Source organism: Stenella coeruleoalba (genome assembly GCF_951394435.1).
Source record: "Stenella coeruleoalba genome assembly, chromosome: 10".
In the NCBI taxonomy this organism is placed as follows: Eukaryota; Metazoa; Chordata; class Mammalia; order Artiodactyla; family Delphinidae; genus Stenella; species Stenella coeruleoalba.
In genome coordinates, this window is record NC_137156.1 from 3,523,473 (window position 1) to 3,544,885 (window position 21,413).

A 21,413-nucleotide genomic window follows, 5' to 3' on the forward strand; every position below is an offset into this window, starting at 1 on the left:
CTGAAAGAAAGTGTTCTCCTCAGAGGCATGCTTTAGTACCCGAAACATGGCTTCTACCAGAAAGGAAGGCTAACCGCAGAGCTGCAAGCAACATCAATAAAACAATTCAATCTTTTGACCTTCCTCGTAGCAGAAAGGTTAGACCAAGAGAAGTTTTAGGAATTTACGATGGCATAAATACACGGCTGGCGTACCCCTTTGCTCACCTATAGCCTAAACTCTGGAAAGTTAAGATCTTGGTGAGAAATGGTCAAGGGAAGCTGAGCATAGAGTAATTTACTCCAAAATGTATCAGTATTTCTGCAAATAATCAAGAAGGGGCAGATACTGATGTGAAATGTTGAACCGTGGCATTTTAGAACTGGAAGTAGCCTTAGAAACTACAGCATAACCCTTTGATTTTACAGATAAGAAGCTGAAGGCTTGTAGTTCCAGCTCTGAATGACTAAGGTTTCCCAGCCTCAAGTTATCAATCAATGTCTGAGGCATTCAATTTTATTTTTCTCAATTAAGAGAAAAATTGAGGACTGGTTATATAGTTCTTTTTTAGGGGAAGGGAGAATTTTTTTTATTGTGAAAAAAACCCCCACAAAAAGTTACCATTTTAACCAATTTTAAGCGTATAGTTCAGTAGTATTAACTACGTTCACATTATTGTAAACCATATCTCTAGAACTTTTTCATCCTGAAAAACTGAAACTGTCCCCATTAAACGCTAACTCCCCTTTCCTGCTCCCCCAGCCCCTGGCAACCAACATCCTACTTTCTACCTCCTTGAATTGACCACTTTAGGGACCTCAGATAAGCGGAATCACACGGTACTGGTCCTTTTGTGTCTGGCTTAGTTCACTGAGCACAGTCCTCAAGGTCCATCCATGTTGTAGCCTGTGTCAGAATTTCCTTCCTTTTAAGGGCTGAATAATATTCCATTGTATGTAAATGCCACATTTTGTTTATCCATCCGTCAGTGGAAATTTGGGTTGCTTCCACCTCTTGGATATTGTGAATAATGTATAATTCTTTCCATGTATTTTAAATGCCCCTAATGTACGGACTGACTTTCCTCTCCTTCATAAAAACAATTTCCAAGTAAATTTTAGAGATTCCCCTGAACCTACCAAAATGGTACTTAAGCTAAAAGTGTACTTGAAGAGAGATAAAGTGCATTACTACTTTTCCCCACAAGACATACAGATAAAACACTCCTGTTCTACAGGGTGCCCACTGGGGGCAGGTAAGGCATCCCTTTCACTCAATTCTGACCACCCCATGGGGCACTGGCACAGGCTCTGCGGAGACCCACGTGAGAGAGGCCTGTCACTGTTCAATGGCTTCTCATCTCACGACAGGCACATTCAGAAAGTGATTGCGGGACGTTCCTCTCGAACGGTCATTTAAAAACTAAACCATAAAGTATCAGATGAAGTAAAAAATATGGTTTCAGAGACTCTCACTTATCACCACCCAAAATGCCAATAAACTGGGCACATTACTTTGCTCTTAGTGATCCACAAAAATAATAAGTGTAAGCTAAACACTGAAAATGCTTCATCTCACATATACACACACTCAGGTTAGCTAAAAGGCTGCTACCCATAATATCGACCCATTTCCTAGTATCTTCGATGGTTGTACATAATGTCTGCTCTGAACTGCTTACAATGGCAGGTTCATAGTTCTGGGTCTGACACAGCCACTATTTGAATTGCTTCATTAAAAAAAAACACTAGCTTAAGGATAGCTGATGTGGTATGGAATCCTGTCATCACTAAAGAGCTGCTGGCAAAAATGGTATAACTCCAACACCTTGTTGTTATCCGGAATCAGAAAACATGACATCCAGTTGATCTTCTCAGTGTAAAATTACGTACTACAGTAACAATATATTTCTTCATCCAAATACTTATGTTACACACAACCCTTGTATAGCTGGATACACGTATATACCATCACTGGTAGAGTAAACACATTATTTGGGTGTGAGTTCAGTGCTCAACTCACTAGCCTACATGAATGAGTGGTTGGGAACCTCTGTTACCCAGGTCTGCTCTCCCAGAGCCCAGAAGAACTGAAGGGTCGCCTTGCCAGGGTACACTCTGATGAACACTGAGAGTGTCACACAGCTGTAAATAAACCCAAACTTTGTACAGATACTTTAGTTTTCACCAGGTTTAAAGAAAAAGGGGCTACACATTTAAGAGTTAGCTGAAGTCACAATCGTAATTCATGTATTCAAGGAAGTCTCATCAGAGTGAAGAAACACAGCCCGGCACCTACCCGGTTACTGCAGATGCAGTTTCCCAGTCCCAACTGTTTCTTCTACTTCTTTTTCTCTCACAGACATGTGGCTATTAAGCGAGGTATATAACCGTATTTTGAAATGCTTGGAAAATGTTTTCTCTTTGATAGACACACAACCTCTGTGAGTTACCTGGGGTGGGAACCCCTTCTTCCCCCCACGGTTACGGAGCACCGGAAGCAGCAATTCCAAATAAGCCTGCTTACGGTTGTTTACGATCCTGAGGGGCGTGACAAACTGCGGAGCTATAATAAGTGGGGGTGATTAAGCGATCGTTAGTCCAATAAATGTCTTACAGAGGGGAATCAGAAGGAATATCTCCAGAACAGCAACATGGAAAAAAGGACAAAGATGAAAGCAAAGTCTGATTGACTTCCCTGCTTCTCTTTCTGGTGTGAAACACCCAAGGAGCCCTGTTTACTGTCTCAGGTGGAAAGTCCTCAGTTACTTCTTTGCTGCCTAGATTGTGACAGCTGTCTGTCCGGCATCTGTGCATCCTTCCTGGCGCCGGCTGGCACACACACAAAGGGCCTCTCCCACTTTTCGGATCCCACTTGGGAAGCAGACAGGGAAACTAGGTTTAATGGGGGCTAGTCCAGAACTTGCTTCCAGCAGAGAAAGAACTCACAAGAGCTGCCAGGGTCTAGCTGTCTTTACAGAACCATTTTAAATGGAAATAACGGGAGTTTATAGAAAAGTGGGAGAATGTCTCTGCTAGTTACGGGACAGGATAGGATGCACGTAGCTGGAAAGAGAGAGGACTCTAATTCTCAGGGAAGAGGTGGTCCACGGCGAAGAGAGCACAAGCGCAATGTCCGGCACCTAGTCCATGGGCCATAATTACGGAGAATGAATGAAAGGAGCCTGACTGGCTCATGCAGGGGAAACGCGACCTGCCCTTCTACTTCTTACAATCAGAGTAATCCTTAGGAGCAGCGTGAAAGGCCAGTAAGAAATGCTGATGCTACTAGAATCCCTCAGGGTTGCCACATGAAGACTAAATATCTCTGCACAGTAAGGATATAAAGGAAGGATGACCTCTGAGGAGAGGCTGGGCTACGATGATGTGGTCCTTAAATATCTGGGGAACAAAACTGGGAGATGACTTAAGAGTATCTCTATCCTTTGGTTTCTACTGACTCAGGAGCTCACATCCTTGAACTTCTGAGTTTGCCCTCAGGAATTAGAGACCTGAGGTCAGGTCTGGCCAGGTGCCCTTAGACAAGGCAGCCAGCTTTCCTGCACCTTGGCTTCTCTATCCCAAGAGAACCAGAAGAAAACCTTTTCTCAGAGACTTCTTTAAAAAATGCAAAATCTTACTGCGCTTACAGTGGTATCATTAGTGTCACGGCTGACTGAAGCGAGACCCACTTTAAAGACTGGACAGCAGGAGGCAGGGACCAGTGTTGAGAGGACGATTTCAGTTTGAGTGCTGCCCTTACGGGTGTGCGTGTCTGGCGCCTGGAAAGGTGGCTGTAGGCTTTCTCATCCACGGAAAATGATGCTGAGATCGACGTGCATCCCGGTGGATGGTCTTTGAGTCCAAGTATCGAGTGGAAAGGGACTTGATGTGAAGGATATGGTAGTTCTTGAGGGTAACGTCTCAAGATCCTCATCAGATTTCCACTTTCCCTTCACGGATCATTTGCATGAACCCTGCGAGGTCGTGGGCAGCCAACAACATACCACGATTTCGGTGGCACAGACCCCGGGACTGAGGTGTTCGACCCCAGGGGACAAACTTCATAGATTCATTTAGTCCACAAACAATTAAGAGCCAACTCCACGCGGGGCTGGTCTAGACCTTCTGATTAACAATAATACAAGCATTTATGACGTGCCAGCATCCTTCTAAGAGCTTCACATATATTAACCTACTTTATCCTCACCGTAACCCACGAAGTTGGGCTTGTTTCCACCTGTGTTTTACGTTAGGCACTGAGAGGTTAAATACCTGGTTCAAGGTCACACTGCGACCAGGAGTCAGGACTGGAACACAGGCAGGCGGGCCCCACAGCCCATGCTCCTGCCTCCTGTGCGGTGGTGACCATGACAGCTGAGACCCCTGTCCTCGCGGAAGAGGAGAAAACAGGGCAACAAGTGATGCTATTTCTGGTGCTGATAAGTGCTGTGAGGAACTCTGAAGCAGGGTAAGGGGGTAGGGGTAAGGGGGCAGGGGGCAGAGCCATGTGTGGTCAGGGAAGCCCTCTGTGATGGCGAGCAACCTTAGTAAACGCCTGAGTGAAAAGGGGGTCCAGCTCTGCGAAGGCCTGGGGAGACTATTCCAGGCGAGGGGACAAAGGCTCCCAGAGGGTTACAGGCTGGGGGTAGGGGTGCCAGGGGCAGCAAGGGGTCATGGAATGGTGCAGGTGAGGGAGACAGGCCGTGGAGGGTCTCTGCCGACTTCCCGAGGACTGCAGGCTCGTCGTCGGGGATGAAGGCCCTGGAGGGTTTTGAGCAGGTGGTAACCTGCTCTGATTTTTCACCCTGGCGGCCTGTGGAGAAGAGACCACTGGGGCAGACAGGGAGGCGAGTTAGAAGCTGTCACGGTGACCAGCGTGAAGAAAATACAGATGCTATTTTAGGCCTTTAGGCCAAGGCCAGCTTCGCCAGCTCAGAGCGAGGGGGCTCGGGGAATCGCCTGCATCTCGTAAGCTAACTCGGGTCAACGTGAAGCTCGGGTTCAGGAGCAATCTTGACGTGAAAGGGAAGCACCTGCTGCTCTGCTAGTTAACACAGACGCCCTGGGCCCGGAAGCGGGCCGCGCAGGCTCTGTCCCCCATCCAGGAAGGTGCACCTGGCAGGCTGTCCTGGGGAGGGCCCGACCCGTGGCCCCAGAGCTTGAGTCTGTTTTGTGTGGATCCACTGGGAATGTCTGGTGAGAGCCAGTCTATCCTTTCTTTTTTTTCTTCTTTTCTAAAAGCATTTCAAACCAAGTGACACAGACAATTGCATAACTAAAGAAATGGTGGCACGAATTACTTACAGGTCCCTTTTCTAAGCACTTTCTACTCCGAGCAACTTTACAGTAAAAGATAAAACCAGCCTGTTTCGGAGGTGCTTGCCAACTTCTGCATGGGGAAGAGCCAAAGAACTGAATCTTCCTGAGTTTATGCAAAATAAGGACGCAGGCTGCTTGTTTCTCCAAGTTCCAGTGCTAAAGCACCCCATAAAATTCAGCCACTGATGCATGGAAAATGCCATTGTTCTAGAGTTTTTAAAATGGCAACCCCTTTCTCTGCCTCTATTAACACACATGCAAACGTGCAGACCAGCTTCTTTTTCTGACTATCCTATTATCTTTTCATGCTCTTAGTTAAAGATCATTTCCTAGGCTTGTCTGAATGTGGCCAAGTTATCCTATTGCTAGATAACTGTAGAGCTCAGGGAGAGTTGTCTGAATCTGAAATGTTATTCTAGAAGGGATTGTTCCATGATTGTTCCAACATAACAAGACTATTAATTTTGACAGAAAATGAAAACTAGTTTTTAATACTGCTTCTTTATCGAACTGTTTATAGAGTCAAGCATGCAGAAGGGTCAGAGATATAAACATATATCCCGATACACGTCACATATCGTGATAAGACATAATGTCAGCCAAGCTGGCATCTCCTGACAATGCTAAAGAAGCCCTTTCCAACACACTCACAGATCTTAGGAAAATGTAAGGGGTTTCCCTCCACCCCTAAACAACTTCACTGCAAGGAAGAGAGAAAAACGAAGGGAAGCAGAAATGGAGCTTATGGCGTGACTGCTGCTAAATCAGAGAAAAAGAGTGACAAGGATGATTTTTAGGGGTGAGAGAGCCAGTCGCCAGCAGGCCGCCTTCGCCGTCGGCTCCCGGGTGACAAGGATGATTTTTAGGGGTGAGAGAGCCAGTCGCCAGCAGGCCGCCTTCGCCGTCGGCTCCCGGGTGACAAGGATGATTTTTAGGGGTGAGAGAGCCAGTCGCCAGCAGGCCGCCTTCGCCGTCGGCTCCCGGGTGAACTCTGCAGAGAAGGACAAGTCACACCACCCAGGAGGCCAGGCTGCTGCAGGTGCTCCATCCACCTCACGAGAAAGAGCAAAGCAAGCACAAGCCAAGGCAGCCGCCAGCACTGCTACAGGAGGAAAATAAAAACCCCGCCGGGTCCTTCTGGGGTCAGTACCTAAGCAGCTGTGCTTCACACCACCTGCACCTGCAGATACACCTTCCACATGCAACAAAATTCAGGTTCATAGCAGTGTCTTCCAGAAAAGGGCAACATTATCTTGAATTATGACTTCAAAGTACTAGGAAAGGACTTCCCTGGTGGCACAGTGGTCAAGAACTCACCTGCCAATGCAGGGGACACGGGTTCGAGCCCTGGTCCGGGAAGATCCCACACACCGCGGAGCCACAACTACTGAGCTCGCGTGCCACAACTATTGAAGCCCATGAGCCTAGAGCCCACGCTCTGCAACAAGAGAAGCCACCGCAAGGAGAAGCCCGCGCACCGCAACGAAGAGTAGCTGCTGCTCGCTTCAGCCAGAGAAAGCCTGCGCGCAGCAACGAAGACCCAACGCAGCCAAAAATAAATAAGTTTATATATATATATATAAACTAGGAAAAGTAGATTACATTTATACTCTGTGACACATGTCCACGTATCAATGTGTAATATATCTAACGAAGAGACAAAATTTAAAGAAGGTTTCCTATACTTACAGCATCAACGTCTAGTAAACTATGGGAACTCAGCTTCCCAGAAGGATGCATTCCCTGGAAATTCTGCATAGCTGATATTTACGTACTCCTTGATTCAGTAATAGGACAGGTCATCTTTCTTTGTGCACATGAATAGGAGGAAGAGAGTCTTGGGCTTCCCTCGTGGCGCAGTGGTTAAGAATCCGCCTGCCAGTGCAGGGGACACGGGTTCGAGCCCTGGTCCGGGAAGATCCCACATGCTGCGAATCAACTAAGCCTGCGCACCACAACTACTGAGCCTGCGCTCTAGAGCCCGCGAGCCACAACTACTGAGCCCGAGTGTCACAACCACTGAAGCCCAGGCGCCTAGAGCCCGAGTGTCACAACCACTGAAGCCCAGGCGCCTAGAGCCTGTGCTCCACAACAAGAGAAGCCACCGCGATGAGAAGCCCGCACACCACAACCAAGAATAGCCCCTTTCTCATCACAACTAGAGAAAGCCCGCGCACAGCAACGAAGACCCAACACAGCCAAAAATAAAAACAAAAAAGAGGAAGAGAGTTTCATGATCCCGTGGTGTGACTCACAAACACCAATCAAGGGGGACATGTCAAAGCTTAAAGCTCTTAACGAAAAACCGTACATCACTGAACCATCTTACCTGTCGACGGATTATTCCAAGGTCTCTTTTGGCTTTATTCATTAGGGCTTGGATTTGTACAGGATCCTTTACATTCTTATTTTCTCTGAAGGCATCTCTTATCCTCCTGATGGCGTAACTTCTAAACGAATTCAGGGAAAAAAGGAAAAGGTGTCAGTGTGTCTGAAACGATGCTTTTAAAAATGAATTCACAAGTGGTTCCTTAGGAATTAGCTGTCTGCTAGGCCCCTGTGGATGGATAATCACCTCTGCTCTCTGCTCTTGGAACAGGCCCATCCATTACTATCCTGGGATGACTGAGCAAAAAGATTCGGGGAGATGAATCTACTCCAAACGAGTCAGGTGTGAATGGTAAAGTGCGACTGAAACACTCCTTAGATTATTGGCTTTTTACGGTTATTCACAACTGGCCTCCCTCCATTAACATGGATAAGTGAACCTTCAATGTGCAGAGACAACACGACAGTTGACAGGTGCCACGATGCACTGCGTGTGTGTGTACCAAGACGGTGACCGATGCCACGCTTGGGTCAGCTTTCCGGTCTCATCCCACCTTCTCTTGTGAAACAGAACAGGCAAGGATCCATACTGCGACCCTACCACAGTTGAGAGTGGAGATGACACCACAATGCTCTTCTCCCTCTCTAAAGTGCACACACGTGCACACACATGAACTCCCCCAGCCCCGCCCAACATGCATCACATGCAGTTCAGGGCAGCGGTTTAAGCGCAAGCCTTGCACACCAGACAGGCGTGGGTTTGAATTCTTTTCCAAGTTCCTTCTGTTTGTGAGAACCTGGGCAACCTTCTTAACATAAGCCCCTGTTTCCTCATCTTACGCCTGTCAAACAGGCCTAATACTGCCTACCTCTCAGGGCTGTTGGGAAGGTTAGGCTTTATAATGTGTGTCTGGAATTTGGTACGAAACCTGTACGTAGAAAAACTCAAGAAATAAAAGCTATTCTTTTCTTCTTCCTCTTCTTGTTACACCTTAATGCAATTAGTACCCCCTCTCCTCACGTCAGCCTGTGCTTCACCCTACACCCTTGGGGTCACACCAGGCTGTCGTGTGGATAATTAGCCACAGTAGACGACTCAAAGGTCGGTAACCTCTGGACTCCCACACTCAGAGAGTGATGGCCTTAACCCCGACGCCTGCTCAGCCTCACCAGACAGAAACGAGGACCAAGGAGACGCCGCCCAAGTCAGACACACCAGACGCGACTGTCTCTAGTGTTTGTATGATCTCCGGTTGCTCTGCACTTACCTTGAAACACCAGCTAAAGAATCCACGTGAAACCATTAGTTCCATTTAGAAACCGAAGAACGGAAAAAGCAGCAGAGCAATGAGGGAAGGGGAATGCAATTTCCTCGGGAGCGGGGGGATGGATACAACTGAACTGGGAAACCTTACTTTGGAGAGGACTAATTTTGTTTTAGATAAACTTTCCTAAAGTAAAAGAAAATTAAACATTCAAATATCAAGTCCATTTGCATTTAAAAGCAAGAGAAAATGAAATCTTGTAACGTTAAGAACCACAGGGAGAAAAGTGGACGGTTCAGGAGCCTGCACTTCAGGGTGCGAGCTGCTGCGGAGTCTTTCATCTTAGCCCCATGGGAGCCTTCTGGAGTGCTTGCCGCGGAGCTTCTGGGCACTCGGCATCTATCTCAGAGTCACGAGGATTGGAAGTGGATATACATACATAGAGTTATATAGATTTTCCTCATGTACAGCTGCTAATCTAACAAGACTGCAGGCAGCAGCTGGGTGGCTAAAGCAATCTCTGGCACCTTTCGTGCACAACATACTGGTTATTTGTGTCACACAACATCACTGTTCTCCCTCACACCCACACGCTCCTCCAAAACAGTTTCTTTCTGGTGGTGATGGGAATAGAGAAGGAACAAAATAGTTTAATTCTAATCTTTCGTTCCATATGCAGACTTGGTTTTACAACAGGAATTTACCTCAGGGAATCATCCAGTGTTTTAATTCTTCTTTTTGGAAAAATACCATGGGCAATAGTGGTCATTACTAAATTCATTCTTCTAAAAGCCAGCAACTAGCCAGAATAGCTAGGAGCAAAGGAGTATGTCTCGGAACGCAACGACCCAAGTTCTTCTAAAGTTTAAGGAAATTAGAAAATAGCTGAAGACACTCAACAATTTGTATCATTTGAGTTCAAGGTCAGCGTTCTAAGCGTGCCTTTGTGTATTCTAGTCTCCCCAAAGTCTATACCTAAAGGAACGAAGCTCTTGATCTTCCAATTAAATGTGTCTGAAGCAAGATCAAAAGCTGTCATTCCAATTCTGGCTGCACCTGTGGAACGAGTGACACGGAAAGGTCCCCTCCCCGCTTTCTTGCTCCCCCCGCCCACGTCTAGAGCACAGGTCCCTTTGCCCCAAGAGAAGACACTGCGCTGGTTCTGGACCATAAAACCACTACTGCATGAACAGTTTTTACTCATATGATTCTTATTTCAAATGGTCATCATTTTGTGAAGGCAACCACAAATCGGGCTGAGTCTTCCCGTTTTCTAGGAAGGGGCTAACCACCAATTATTTCAATCCTGCCCCGCCCTGGTTTGTATCATTTGCGTTTTTTTCACCGCTGCCAAGGGAACCCATTTATCCTCGAACACGTTCTTGCCATCAGTCCCCTGACTGTATCACTAAGCAAGAACATTTCGAAGAAAAACGTGAGATGCTGCCAAGGAGACGGCAGCCAACAGCTGCTGCACAACGGCCTGCATTGGGGCGACCCTAGCGGGAGCCGGACGCTGTCTGAAATAAGACAAAAAATTAACACGTAAAGGGCAACAGAATGGCAACGGCTACCATGAGAAAGTAGACGGCATCCACAGAAACGGCAGGTGGTTCTGCTAACACGTCACTGCTCTGCCTCTACCGTCCGGAAACTCTGCAGTTTCTTAGGGCTACTTTGTGCAGCAGATTCCCACGAGTCTCTTCTTCTCGACCCCCTCTCCCTGCTCCGTGCCAACAGACCTCCAGTGTACACAGGTGCTACTGGCTATCCTTTCCCCACTGCAAGGATCAAACTCCTTTGTGAGATTCTTCCAGCCACTCCAATGTCCCTGGCGCAGGGCAATACGGCCGGCAGGAACGACAGCTCTACGGTGCCTGAGGTCCTGCTTCACCTCTTTCCAGAACCACTGTCAGCCAAATGCAGGCCATAATAATCACAGCCACCCAGCACCTGGAGGCTCACGTTGGCTTCAGCGGGCAAGAGGTGTCATCTGGCAACCAGCTGATGTAATATCCTCATTTCTGTCATCCTTCGTCACCACCCCACATGCTGGCTTCTCTGCTTATCCATCCTGTGAAAACACCTGTGCCTTTTCCCCTTCCCACAGCCCCAAGCCAAGTATTCCAGAAACAAAACGACTCAACCCTTTCTCTTGGCCTCTTTGGGGCAAACTCCTGCACCTGCCTGGAAGGACGTCCTCCCTCCACAGGCCTTAACTCGGAGATGCCCTGCTCCTGAAGACAGGCTTCCCTCGCAGCCACTAGGGGGAAGCTGCTTCATCCTGCCTCCAGACTCCACGGGGCTGAGAGGAGAGTGCGGCTACGCCCTTGGACCCTACTGCTGCTTCAGATCATCTGTTCACCCTTACACACCTTTGAGGCCATACTGCCTGATGAAACCATGATGTGTGCTTCCGTGACACCGCTGTCTGCTCACTTCTTGAGGTCAAGTCTTAAGATTCATCGAGCCTTAATATCTAAAGGCCACTCAGTGCGTACACAGGCCACCAATGTTAGGTAACAAAAATTTTCATAATACGTAGTAAAGTAAGATCTTTAAAGTCAACTTTTATAGTGAGACAGATGATAGTGTTTGCAAACCGTTACTGAGGTATCTATCTTTGCTCTGCGGACGGAGAGTTCCGCAGCTGGCTAGTCTCTCCTCTTATCCTTTAGGTCTACTAGCTGTTTCTTCCTAGTCTTCCGTGCGGGCTTATCTGACTCTGCTACCTCTTGTATGTTGTATTCTCTAGGGCTCCATATTGGACCTCATTTTAATAACATGTCTTCCAGTAACGGCGTCTATGCCCAAGGTTTCAACTACCATATATGTATATATGCCATTGGTTCTGGACCATAAAACCAATCCATAGAACCTAACTGCCTTTTGGACTTGCCAACAAAAGGCGCCCACTATGCCCACTACAAATTCTCCCACTGAACACTTTGAAAACTGAAGTTATCATCTTCTTTTCCCTTTTCCCCAATGGCCAGTATTTCATTCCTAGGTAGGAGGATCCTCAGACAGCCAACTGTCCAAGTCAGGCATTTGGGTATTCATCCTAAGTGCCTTCCTTTCCCATAATTCCTTACATTTAGACAATCACAAAATCTTACTGTTTCAACTTACAGTCTTCTGCATCATCTTCCACTTCTCCAAACCCTCAGCTCTAATCTTGGTTCAGGCTCTTACCTCAGATTAATGCAAGAGTCTTGGGATTATGGTGTATGTATGCTGTGTATAATAGAATGCATAGTAACAGCTTTAGAGGAGAAGCTCAAGGATCATCTGAAGGTCATAAGTACTCTGGGTAAGGAACAGAGCAGAAAGCTTCCTTCTTACGAATGTTTAAGTTCCCACTGGAATGGTAGCCCCACACAGTATGGACTTTTGTCTTCCTTGTGCCTGGCTCAGAGAGAGAGCTTAATAAATATTTACTAAATATACAAACTTATCCAAATATCATATCAAAGAGACCTTCAAGAAAAATACTAATAATCAGTAAGGAAATCACAACAAAGAGTAAGAAACTGATAAAGAAATAGAATGGAAAGGGTTGTAGCACAAAGATTGAATTAACCTCTGAAAGGGAATGATTACAAAATTCACCATGAGAATCCAATGAAGAAGTCTAGAAGGCCTATCATGTAAGCACTGTGGGAGGTGGAGATCAACAAGGTTACTGGCCTCAGGGGCGGCTGGAGGATGAAATCCACACCCAAATCATGAAAGAGGAAATAAGAGCCAGGCAAAGGGAACTCAGAGGGTCTGAGGAGGCTTTCTGGGGCAATGGAACAGTTCTTGACTGTATATTGGTCAAAAGGTTGAGCCTCACACTTAAAACGGATACTTTATTGTATGTAAATTATTCCTCAATAGGTTGACTTCTAAAGAAAATTGAAAGATAAATAGTATAGGAGCTACATTACATTTGCCCACTTTTAAGAAAAGCAAAAAAAGGGAAAAAAAACCCCACAAAACAAAGACGGCAATGTTAGAGGATAATTATGTACACAGCTGAAGGAAGTAAAAATTAACAGTTATTACAGAAGCCAGAAGAGAGGACAAACTAGGAAATCAAATCTAAAACACAGAAAGATAAGTTGATGAGAAATATGTAAGAAAAAAATAACCTTCAGAAGAGGGCAAAGGTATATAACTTATGAATAATAAGTGTGAACAAAGTGGACTGTGTAGGTAATTAAAGTTCTAATGGAGAAAATATTCCAGAAGTGATTATAAAAAATTGAGACGGTTCATTGAGACTTAACAACCAGATGACAGTGACAATGCCAAGATATTTACTTTTAAAACCTTGAACTCCAAGGTCAGAGGAAAAATATTTTAAGAAAGGATAAAAAAAGAACTTTAAGCAGGTAATACTGAACGCAACAGAGATAAGTATAACCTCAGATTTCTATTTTCAAAATCCACAAAGAAAAGGGCGCTTTCTAGTCATTTCCAGTGCTCTTTTGAGGGTCCAAAGGGACAAATAATACCTATGATTTCTGGCACAGGTACCATGCACAGGGTACTGTGCTCAGAACTGGATACACATTATCTGATTTAATCCGCACAAACTACAACTCAGAGATTAGGAAAAAAAAAAAAGGCCAAGATCAAATGTCCAGTAAGTGGCAGAGCTGGATTCTGAACCCAGCTGAACACAGTCTGGGATTTTCAACTCCAAGCTGTGTCTCCTCAGGGGCCAATAAACCCCAACTATCCAACCTCTGACAAGTACTTGGGATGAGCCAAGTTCTTATTCATTTGCAAAGGCATTAAAGAAAATTGTCTCTGGCATCACAAAGCTTAAAAAGATCATCTTATCTCCCAACACTGCTCTAAGTACTGCTACAAATAGTTCAAGTGCCAAGTATGTCTTAGGAAAAGCGGCTGGGCTGCGAGCATTATGAGGGAAAAAGCTAGTGACAAAGGCAATTAAGTGTAAGTGAAATAACTGAGTTTAATTACTTTAGGAAGGAGGACAATAGCCAACGAGAAGGGTATGGGTAAGGAGGTAAAGTTCCTGTTAGAAACTTCCTATTAGAAACCCACTCTGGAGACCAAAGGCTCTCAGTTTTGGGAGCAGCTGTAAATAACACCCATTACATACTTCCCTGTTTACAATTCCCTAACGGTTTTCTATTACCTTCAGAATAAGGGTCAAGTGCATTAGCATGGACGGTATATTCCTGTTCATCAACCCCACCCCACCCAGCACCACTTCCAGAATGAAACACTGCCTGCAGCTTTACGGGAAGACTTGGAGTTTTCTCAGTTCTTCCTGAAGGCAGGCCTGCTGTTTCTCCACATGTGGTGTGTCCTCCTCCAGCCCGATCTCTTGGCTAACTCCTACTCGTCCTTAAAGACCTGACCCAGTTAGAAACAAATATGACAAAAGATTAATATCCTTAGCATGTAAGTAGCGCATATAAATCGAACAGAAGGACAGAAGGACCACAGTAAATAAATGAGTGAGCAGCACGGACCAGTAATTCACGAGAGAACCCAAAAAGTGACTAAATTTAGAGAGACAGGTGATATATGAATGTTCAGCCTTGGTCACAATCAAAGAAATGTATATTTAAACAAGGTATAATTTTCTGTCCATCAAATTAGCAGAATTTTTTTAAAAAGTAAAGGGCATGGGACTTCCCTCATGGCGCAGTGGTTAAGAATCCGCCTGCCAATGCAGGGGACACGGGTTCGAGCCCTGGTCCGGGAAGATCCCACACACCACGGAGCCACAACTGCTGAGCCCACGTGCCACAACTATTGAAGTCTGTGAGCCTAGAGCCCATGCTCCGCAACAAGAGAAGCCACTGCAATGAGAAGCCCGCGCACCGCAACAAAGACCTAATGCAGCCAAAAATAAATAAATAAATTTATATATAAAAACCAAAAAAACTAGGAAAAGTAGATTACAGTTATACTCCGTGACACATGTCCACATATCAATGTGTAATATATCTAACGAAGAGACAAAATTTAAAGAAAGTTTCCTATACTTACAGCATCAACGTCTAGAAAACTATGGGAACTCAGCTTCCCAGAAGGATGCATTCCCTGGAAATTCTGGACAGCTGATACTTACGTACTCCTTGATTCAATAATATGACAGGTCATCTTTGTGCACATGAATGAGACGAAGAGAGTTTCGGGCTTCCCTGGTGGCGCAGTGGTTAAGAATCCGCCTGCCAGTGCAGGGGACACGGGTTCGAGCCCTGGTCCGGGAAGACCCCACATGCCGCAGAGCAACTAAGCCCGTGCACCTCAACTACTGAGCCTGCATTCTAGAGCCCATGAGCTACAACTACTGAGACCGAGTGCCACAACCACTGAAGCCCAGGTGCCTAGAGCCCGTGCTCCACAACAAGAGAAGCCACCGCGATGAGAAGCCCGTGCACTGCAATGAAGAGTAGCCCCCACTCGCCACAACTAGAGAAAAGCCTGCGCACAGCAATGAAGACCCAATGCAGCCAAAAATAAATAAATAAATAATAATAATAAAAAAACCTAAAGGGCATGTACAGCCTGATGGTGGGATATGAACTATATCTCCTGTGGGGAAGATAGTATCATACATCATAATGTATAATGATGTTCATTATCTTTTATCCACTAATTCTATTCTTAATGATCCTACAGAAACAATCTGAAATATGTACAAAGATGTATACAGAAAGATATGCATTACAGAATTGTTTATAAGCATTAAAAATAGAAACAACCTTAAATGTTCAAAAATGATGACATCATGCAGCTTTTTAAAGAGATGCTTCAAAAACCTTAAAGCTGCAGATACTAAAGTCGGAGGTATAAAAAGGTGTAAGGAGAATTACCAGTCTCCCTCCCGCTCCAGACCCTGTTCTCTCGAGATGCAATCACAGTTGCCAGGTTCCTGTGTAGCCTCCCAGAGATACTGGGTTCGTATTATACCCGCTATGTGTATACTTCTCTTCATAAGTAGTGGGGTTCTAAACATATGGCGCACCTCTAATTCCTGAATAAAAATGTATTTGAGCAATCATCTCCTATCAGTACAAATGAGCTGACCCATAAAGGGCTGTGCAGGGTTCCACCATATGCGTGAATTACAGTCCATTTAGTGGGCCCCTTATTAATGGGTATTTAGGTTGTTTCTGATCTTGCTATTACTATAGCATTACGTGCATGTGTGTCTGTGGGAACAATTCGTAGAAATGGAACCGGTAGGGCAAAGGATATGTATATGGTAGATTTGATAAAATATCATCAAAGTTCTCTCTGCAGAGGGACCGGTCCAAGCTTCCACCAGCAACATGTAAGTTGCTGGTTTTCAACACTATTGCCAACACGTGTCATGAAACTTCCTGATCTTTGCTAACCTAACAGATGAAAAATGGTCTCTTATTTCACTTTTTTTTTTTTTTTTTGCAGTATGCGGGCCTCTCACTGTTGTGGCCTCTCCCGTTGTGGAGCACAGGCTCCGGACGCGCAGGCTCAGCGGCCATGGCCCACGGGCCCAGCTGCTCCGCGGCATGTGGGATCCTCCCGGACCAGGGCACGAACCCCCGTCCCCTGCATTGGCAGGCGGACTCTCAACCACTGCGCCACCAGGGAAGCCCCTCTCATTTCACTTTTAATTACATTTTTCTTGTTATGAGTGCTGCTGACCACCTTTTCACAAGTTTAAAGCCCTCTGTGTCTGTTAATAACCTTTGCCTTTTCTTAACTGAGTGATTTGTCTTTTTGATTGATTTGTAAGACCTATTTAGGAAGGTGTTAAGGAAACTATCCCTTTGGGGTGAGCTGCAATGTTCTCCTTGGACTGTCATTTGACTTTATGTGCGTGTGCTTTGTCACGTAAAAACATTCAGTTCTTACGCAGTAAAGTGTAACACTTTTCACGTTATGACTTCTGGTTATATATATGTACAAAAGTCTTCTCTACTGTGAAATCACAAAAAATATTCACCCATGTATTCTTGAAAATTTTTGTGATTTATCTTTTTACGTTTAACTCTTTGATCTTCCTGGAATTAACTTTAGTGGAAGATGTTGAATATGGAATCTAACTTTACCCTCTAATGTTAAGTTTCCTGAAATGCAGATATAACTTTACATTCGGGATGCTCTCAATTAGGTAAAATATAGGTACAGAAAAACTACAAGGAAACAGCATGTTAACAATAATTAGTTTTGGTTATTGGAATTTATGCTTTCTAAATTATTACAATAATTACTTATGAATTATTTAAAAGTGCCTAATGACATAACAAAATCGGTAATTTACCACAATAAAAGAAAAATTGGCAATAGTGGGCCATGGCCGCTGAGCCCTCCATATCCTCAAGTCCATTCTGTACGTCTGCATCTTTATTCTTGTCCTGCCCCTAGGTTCTTCAGAACCATTTTTTTTTTTTTGGTTCCATACATATATGTTAGCATACGGTATTTGTTTTTCTCTTTCTGACTTACTTCACTCTGTATGACAGACTCTAGGTCCATCCACCTCACCACAAATAACTCAATTTTGTTTCTTTTCATGGCTGAGTAATATTCCATTGTATATATGTGTCACATCTTCTTTATCCATTCATCTGTCGGTGGACACTTATGTTGCTTCCACTTCCTGGCTATTGTACATAGAGCTGCAATGAACATTGTGGTACATGACTCTTTTTGAATTCTGGTTTTCTCAGCGTATATGCCCAGTAGTGGGATTGCTGGGTCGTATGGTAGTTCTATTTTTAGCTTTTTAAGGAACCTCCATACTGTTCTTCACAGTGGCTGTATCAATTTACATTCCCACCAACAGTGCAAGAGGGTTCCCTTTTCTTCACACCCTCTCCAGCATTTACTGTTTGTAGAGTTTTTGATGATGGCCATTCTGACTGGTGTGAGGTGATACCCCATTGTAGTTCTGACTTGCATTTCTCTAATGATTAGTGATGTTGAGCATCCTTTCATGTGTTTGTTGGCCATCTGTATACCTTCTTTGGAGAAATGTCTATTTAGGTCTTCTGCCCATTTGTGGATTGGGTTGTTTGTTGTTTTGATATTGAGTTGCATGAGCTGCTTGTAAATTTTGGAGGTTAATCCTTTGTCAGTTGCTTCATTTGCAAATATTTTCTCCCATTCTGAGGGTTGTCTTTTTGTCTTGTTTATGGTTTCCTTTACTGTGCAAAAGCTTTTAAGTTTCATTAGGTCCCATTTGTTAATTTTTGTTTTTGTTTCCATTACTCTAGGAGGTGGGTCAAAAAGGATCTTGCTGTGATTTATGTCATAGAGTGTTCTGCCTATGTTTTCCTCTAAGAGCTTTATAGTGTCTGGCCTTACATTTAGGTCTTTAATCCATTTTGAGTTTATTTTTGTATATGGTGTTAGGGAGTGTTCTAATTTCATTCTTTTACACGTAGCTGTCCAGTTTTCCCAGCACCACTTTGAAGAGGCTGTCTTTTCTCCATTGCATATTCTTGCCTCCTTTATCAATAATAAGGTGACCGGGGCTTCCCTGGTGGCACAGTGGTTGAGAGTCCGCCTGCCGATGCAGGGGACACGGGTTCGTGCCCCGGTCCGGGAAGATCCCACATGCCTCGGAGCGGCTGGGCCCGTGAGCCATGGCCGCTGGGCCTGCGCGTCCGGAGCCTGTGCTCCGCAACGGGAGAGGCCACAACAGTGAGAGGCCCGCGTATCACACACACACACACACAAATAAGGTGACCATATGTGCGTGGGTTTATCGCTGGGATTTCTATCCTATTCCTTTGATCTATATTTCTGTTTTTGTGCCAATACGAGTTTATTCTTTTATGTTATGGCTTCTGGAGTATACATCAGAAAACAAAATTATAAAAAAAGAGTGAGGAGGACTGGAAGTTTGAGAAGAGGAATTTAAAACAATTATTTCAGAAACAGAGAGCCTGACCAGACTTCCAGAACTCTCTATGCAATGAGAAGAGCCAGCTGAGGTTGGTAACATCCAGTACCCATTTGCCAAACTGGGTGATTTTTGTCCAGCTGAGTTCAGTTGCCCAGGTGTAGTTATGGAAACGACAGATGTGTGTGTAAGGAATTATGGTAAATTCATGGCCTCTATGTATTAAAATAATAAATATGAAAATTATGTACATATAACAAAAAGTATATTCAAAACACTATGACCTAAAAACCATTTTTATATAACTGCAGATTTTAGGTACAGTTCTATGGGGATTTTTAAAAAGGCAACAGTCTCTTTAAAAAAAAAACAACAATAAATAACGGAAAGAAAGAAAAGTTCCACTGTCCTGTAGCAGATGCTCTCCTCAGGCCCTAGAGGAAAAGTTTAGGAGTGTTTCTGTCCAGGCTTCCTTTTTGGTGCATAAAAACATTTAAGATCTTTAACCTACAATTCATCAAAATTAAACTTCTAATTACCACTTGGATCTATCCTCATTGCCACTGACATTTTGCTGCAAACAAGATTTTTCAAAATGTAAACCAATTTATCAAAGTAAAGGCCACCTATAAAACACTGTCTAGCTTTGTGGCAGGGAGGCATACAGATCGAGCAGCGGCGGGGTCCTGGCTTCCCCGTTTCTTGGTTTTAGACACGGCTGTGTAGACAGCACGGGTGCCCCGCTAGCTGGACTCGAAGAGCTCAGACCCACAGTCCCCCCCTCACATGTTCCTGGACCAAAAGAGAAACATGTCCTTCATTTGTGGAGTCCTTCAAACTACTCCTGTGAGGGCAAAAACAAAGATAATGCTCAAGTATTAAGTGTCTTCACATATACACATGCTCTTCTTACGGATCTGGCCGTATTGCTTTTAAAAGGGTCACCACGACATAAAAGCTCCACGTGCAGGGATGGGATTTTCTGCTTCTTCCCCTGCGACCCCCTCATCTACCTGAGATGAGCCTGACCTGGTATTAAAAAAGCAAACCCAAGCTTTCATCATGTAGTAAGTGTTAAAAGTTAGACTACAGAATACAGCTTTAAAAATTTTATTTTAAAATTATAGTGTGAACCATGCCAATGTAAGACAGGACCTTTAAATGATTTAAATTTGAGGAGAATAACTATGTATGGTAGAATATTCAATTAATTTTGGATTTTCCACTTTATGGGGGAAAATAAAGCACGAACAATAAAAATTCCTCTTGGTCATTAAACTCAAATGTCTTCATTAAAATTTCCTATCAGTGCTGCTAAAAAGAAGCCAAATAAAATGCGTTTTTGTTTATTTTATCCTTTCCTCCTGCCATTAGTCACCAGCAAGAATAAGTGAGCAACGTATGTTTTCTAGATATAAGGAGGTCTCATGGATAAGACCAACGATGGCAGGCAGACAATGAGTGATGCGGCAGATTTGGGGAGCCCTCCAACTGCCTAGAAGTGCTTTCAAGAGCCCAAAGCAGGAGAGAGTCAGATCTGACATGTGGACCCACACTTCCCACCAGGCACTGCGTGAAAATACCAGTATTCCCTCAGGAAGAGCCACAAAGAATATTTACACATTAAAGCAGTGAAGATGCCTGGAAATGTGAGAAAGCAAAGTTAGGCACCTAGATTCCTTCACAGGGCTTCTCCCCCTCCAGTAACACCCATTACATTTTGGGAAATGCTGATCTGGACAAAACTGCTACCCAGGCAGCCCCTTCAAGGTTCAGAGGCTGGAGGCTGAAAGGGCCGGTCCCAGGCGTGTGCCAACAGTTCCCACAGGCAAGTCCTGCTCATTCATCAGAGGCTACTTACAGACCCTCCTCTCACAGCAGCTAATGGATCCAGGGCACCTGCCGCAAACCAGGCACAGCTGCACCTGTATCTCCTCTAACCCTCTGGCAACACAGCCTACCAAGTGCATCAGCTGATCTTAGATGTGTGAGGTCCATGAGTCACAGCAGAGATTGTCAATATATTCCCCGCCCCTTCTTCCAAAAGGTCCCCACCATACAGATCCCACAGCCAAGTCCAAAGTCAAATTATGATAATGAAGGGGAGAACATTCCATGCCCTAATATGCCACTTTGGCATTTGGTTATTTTGAGCTGAAGGCAACTGAGAAACAGCAGATGCAGGAAGGGCTCTCTGCCCTTCTCTTTTCTGCCAAAAGCAGGGCATAAATTTCCCATGAGAAAGGTGTCCTCCTGGTACCAGGAAGAAAACATTCTTCCCACCAGATATGGGGAGTTTATGCTGAGATGAGTCTACACAAACCACACTAAATAACCCTGTCTTCTGTTAGTTTCCCCCACATATTTCCTAGTCAATTTCCAACAATATCCTGTCCTTAGCTGCCCAAATCCCTTGGCTTTGTCTAGTCACTGCTCCACAATTTACCGCCCTTTGTAAAAATGGTATACAAGCCCCCAAGTCTAACTGCTTCTTTGGGGCTGCCACTTTTCTATGAAGCTCCTTCCATGCTATGCAAAAATATTAACATGAAATAAAATTCGTACATGGTCTCTCCTGTTAGTCTTCTGACAGTTTAATTCACAGGCTCCGTGCACAGAGCATAAGAGAGTTGAGTAAGTTTTTCCTCCCCT

General features: G+C 44.6%; 1 protein-coding gene across 3 annotated transcripts in view; it reads right to left on the bottom strand.

Moving 5' to 3' along the window:
- Positions 1-21,413, bottom strand: part of LYRM4 (LYR motif containing 4) — a 117,308-nt gene that overhangs the window by 78,457 nt on the left and 17,438 nt on the right. For all 3 annotated transcript variants that reach the window (XM_079933043.1, XM_079933045.1, XM_079933044.1), the window contains exon 2: positions 7,630-7,750. In XM_079933043.1, coding sequence (XP_079789169.1) covers positions 7,630-7,750 — 121 coding nt within the window. The remainder of the gene's footprint in view (positions 1-7,629; positions 7,751-21,413) is intronic.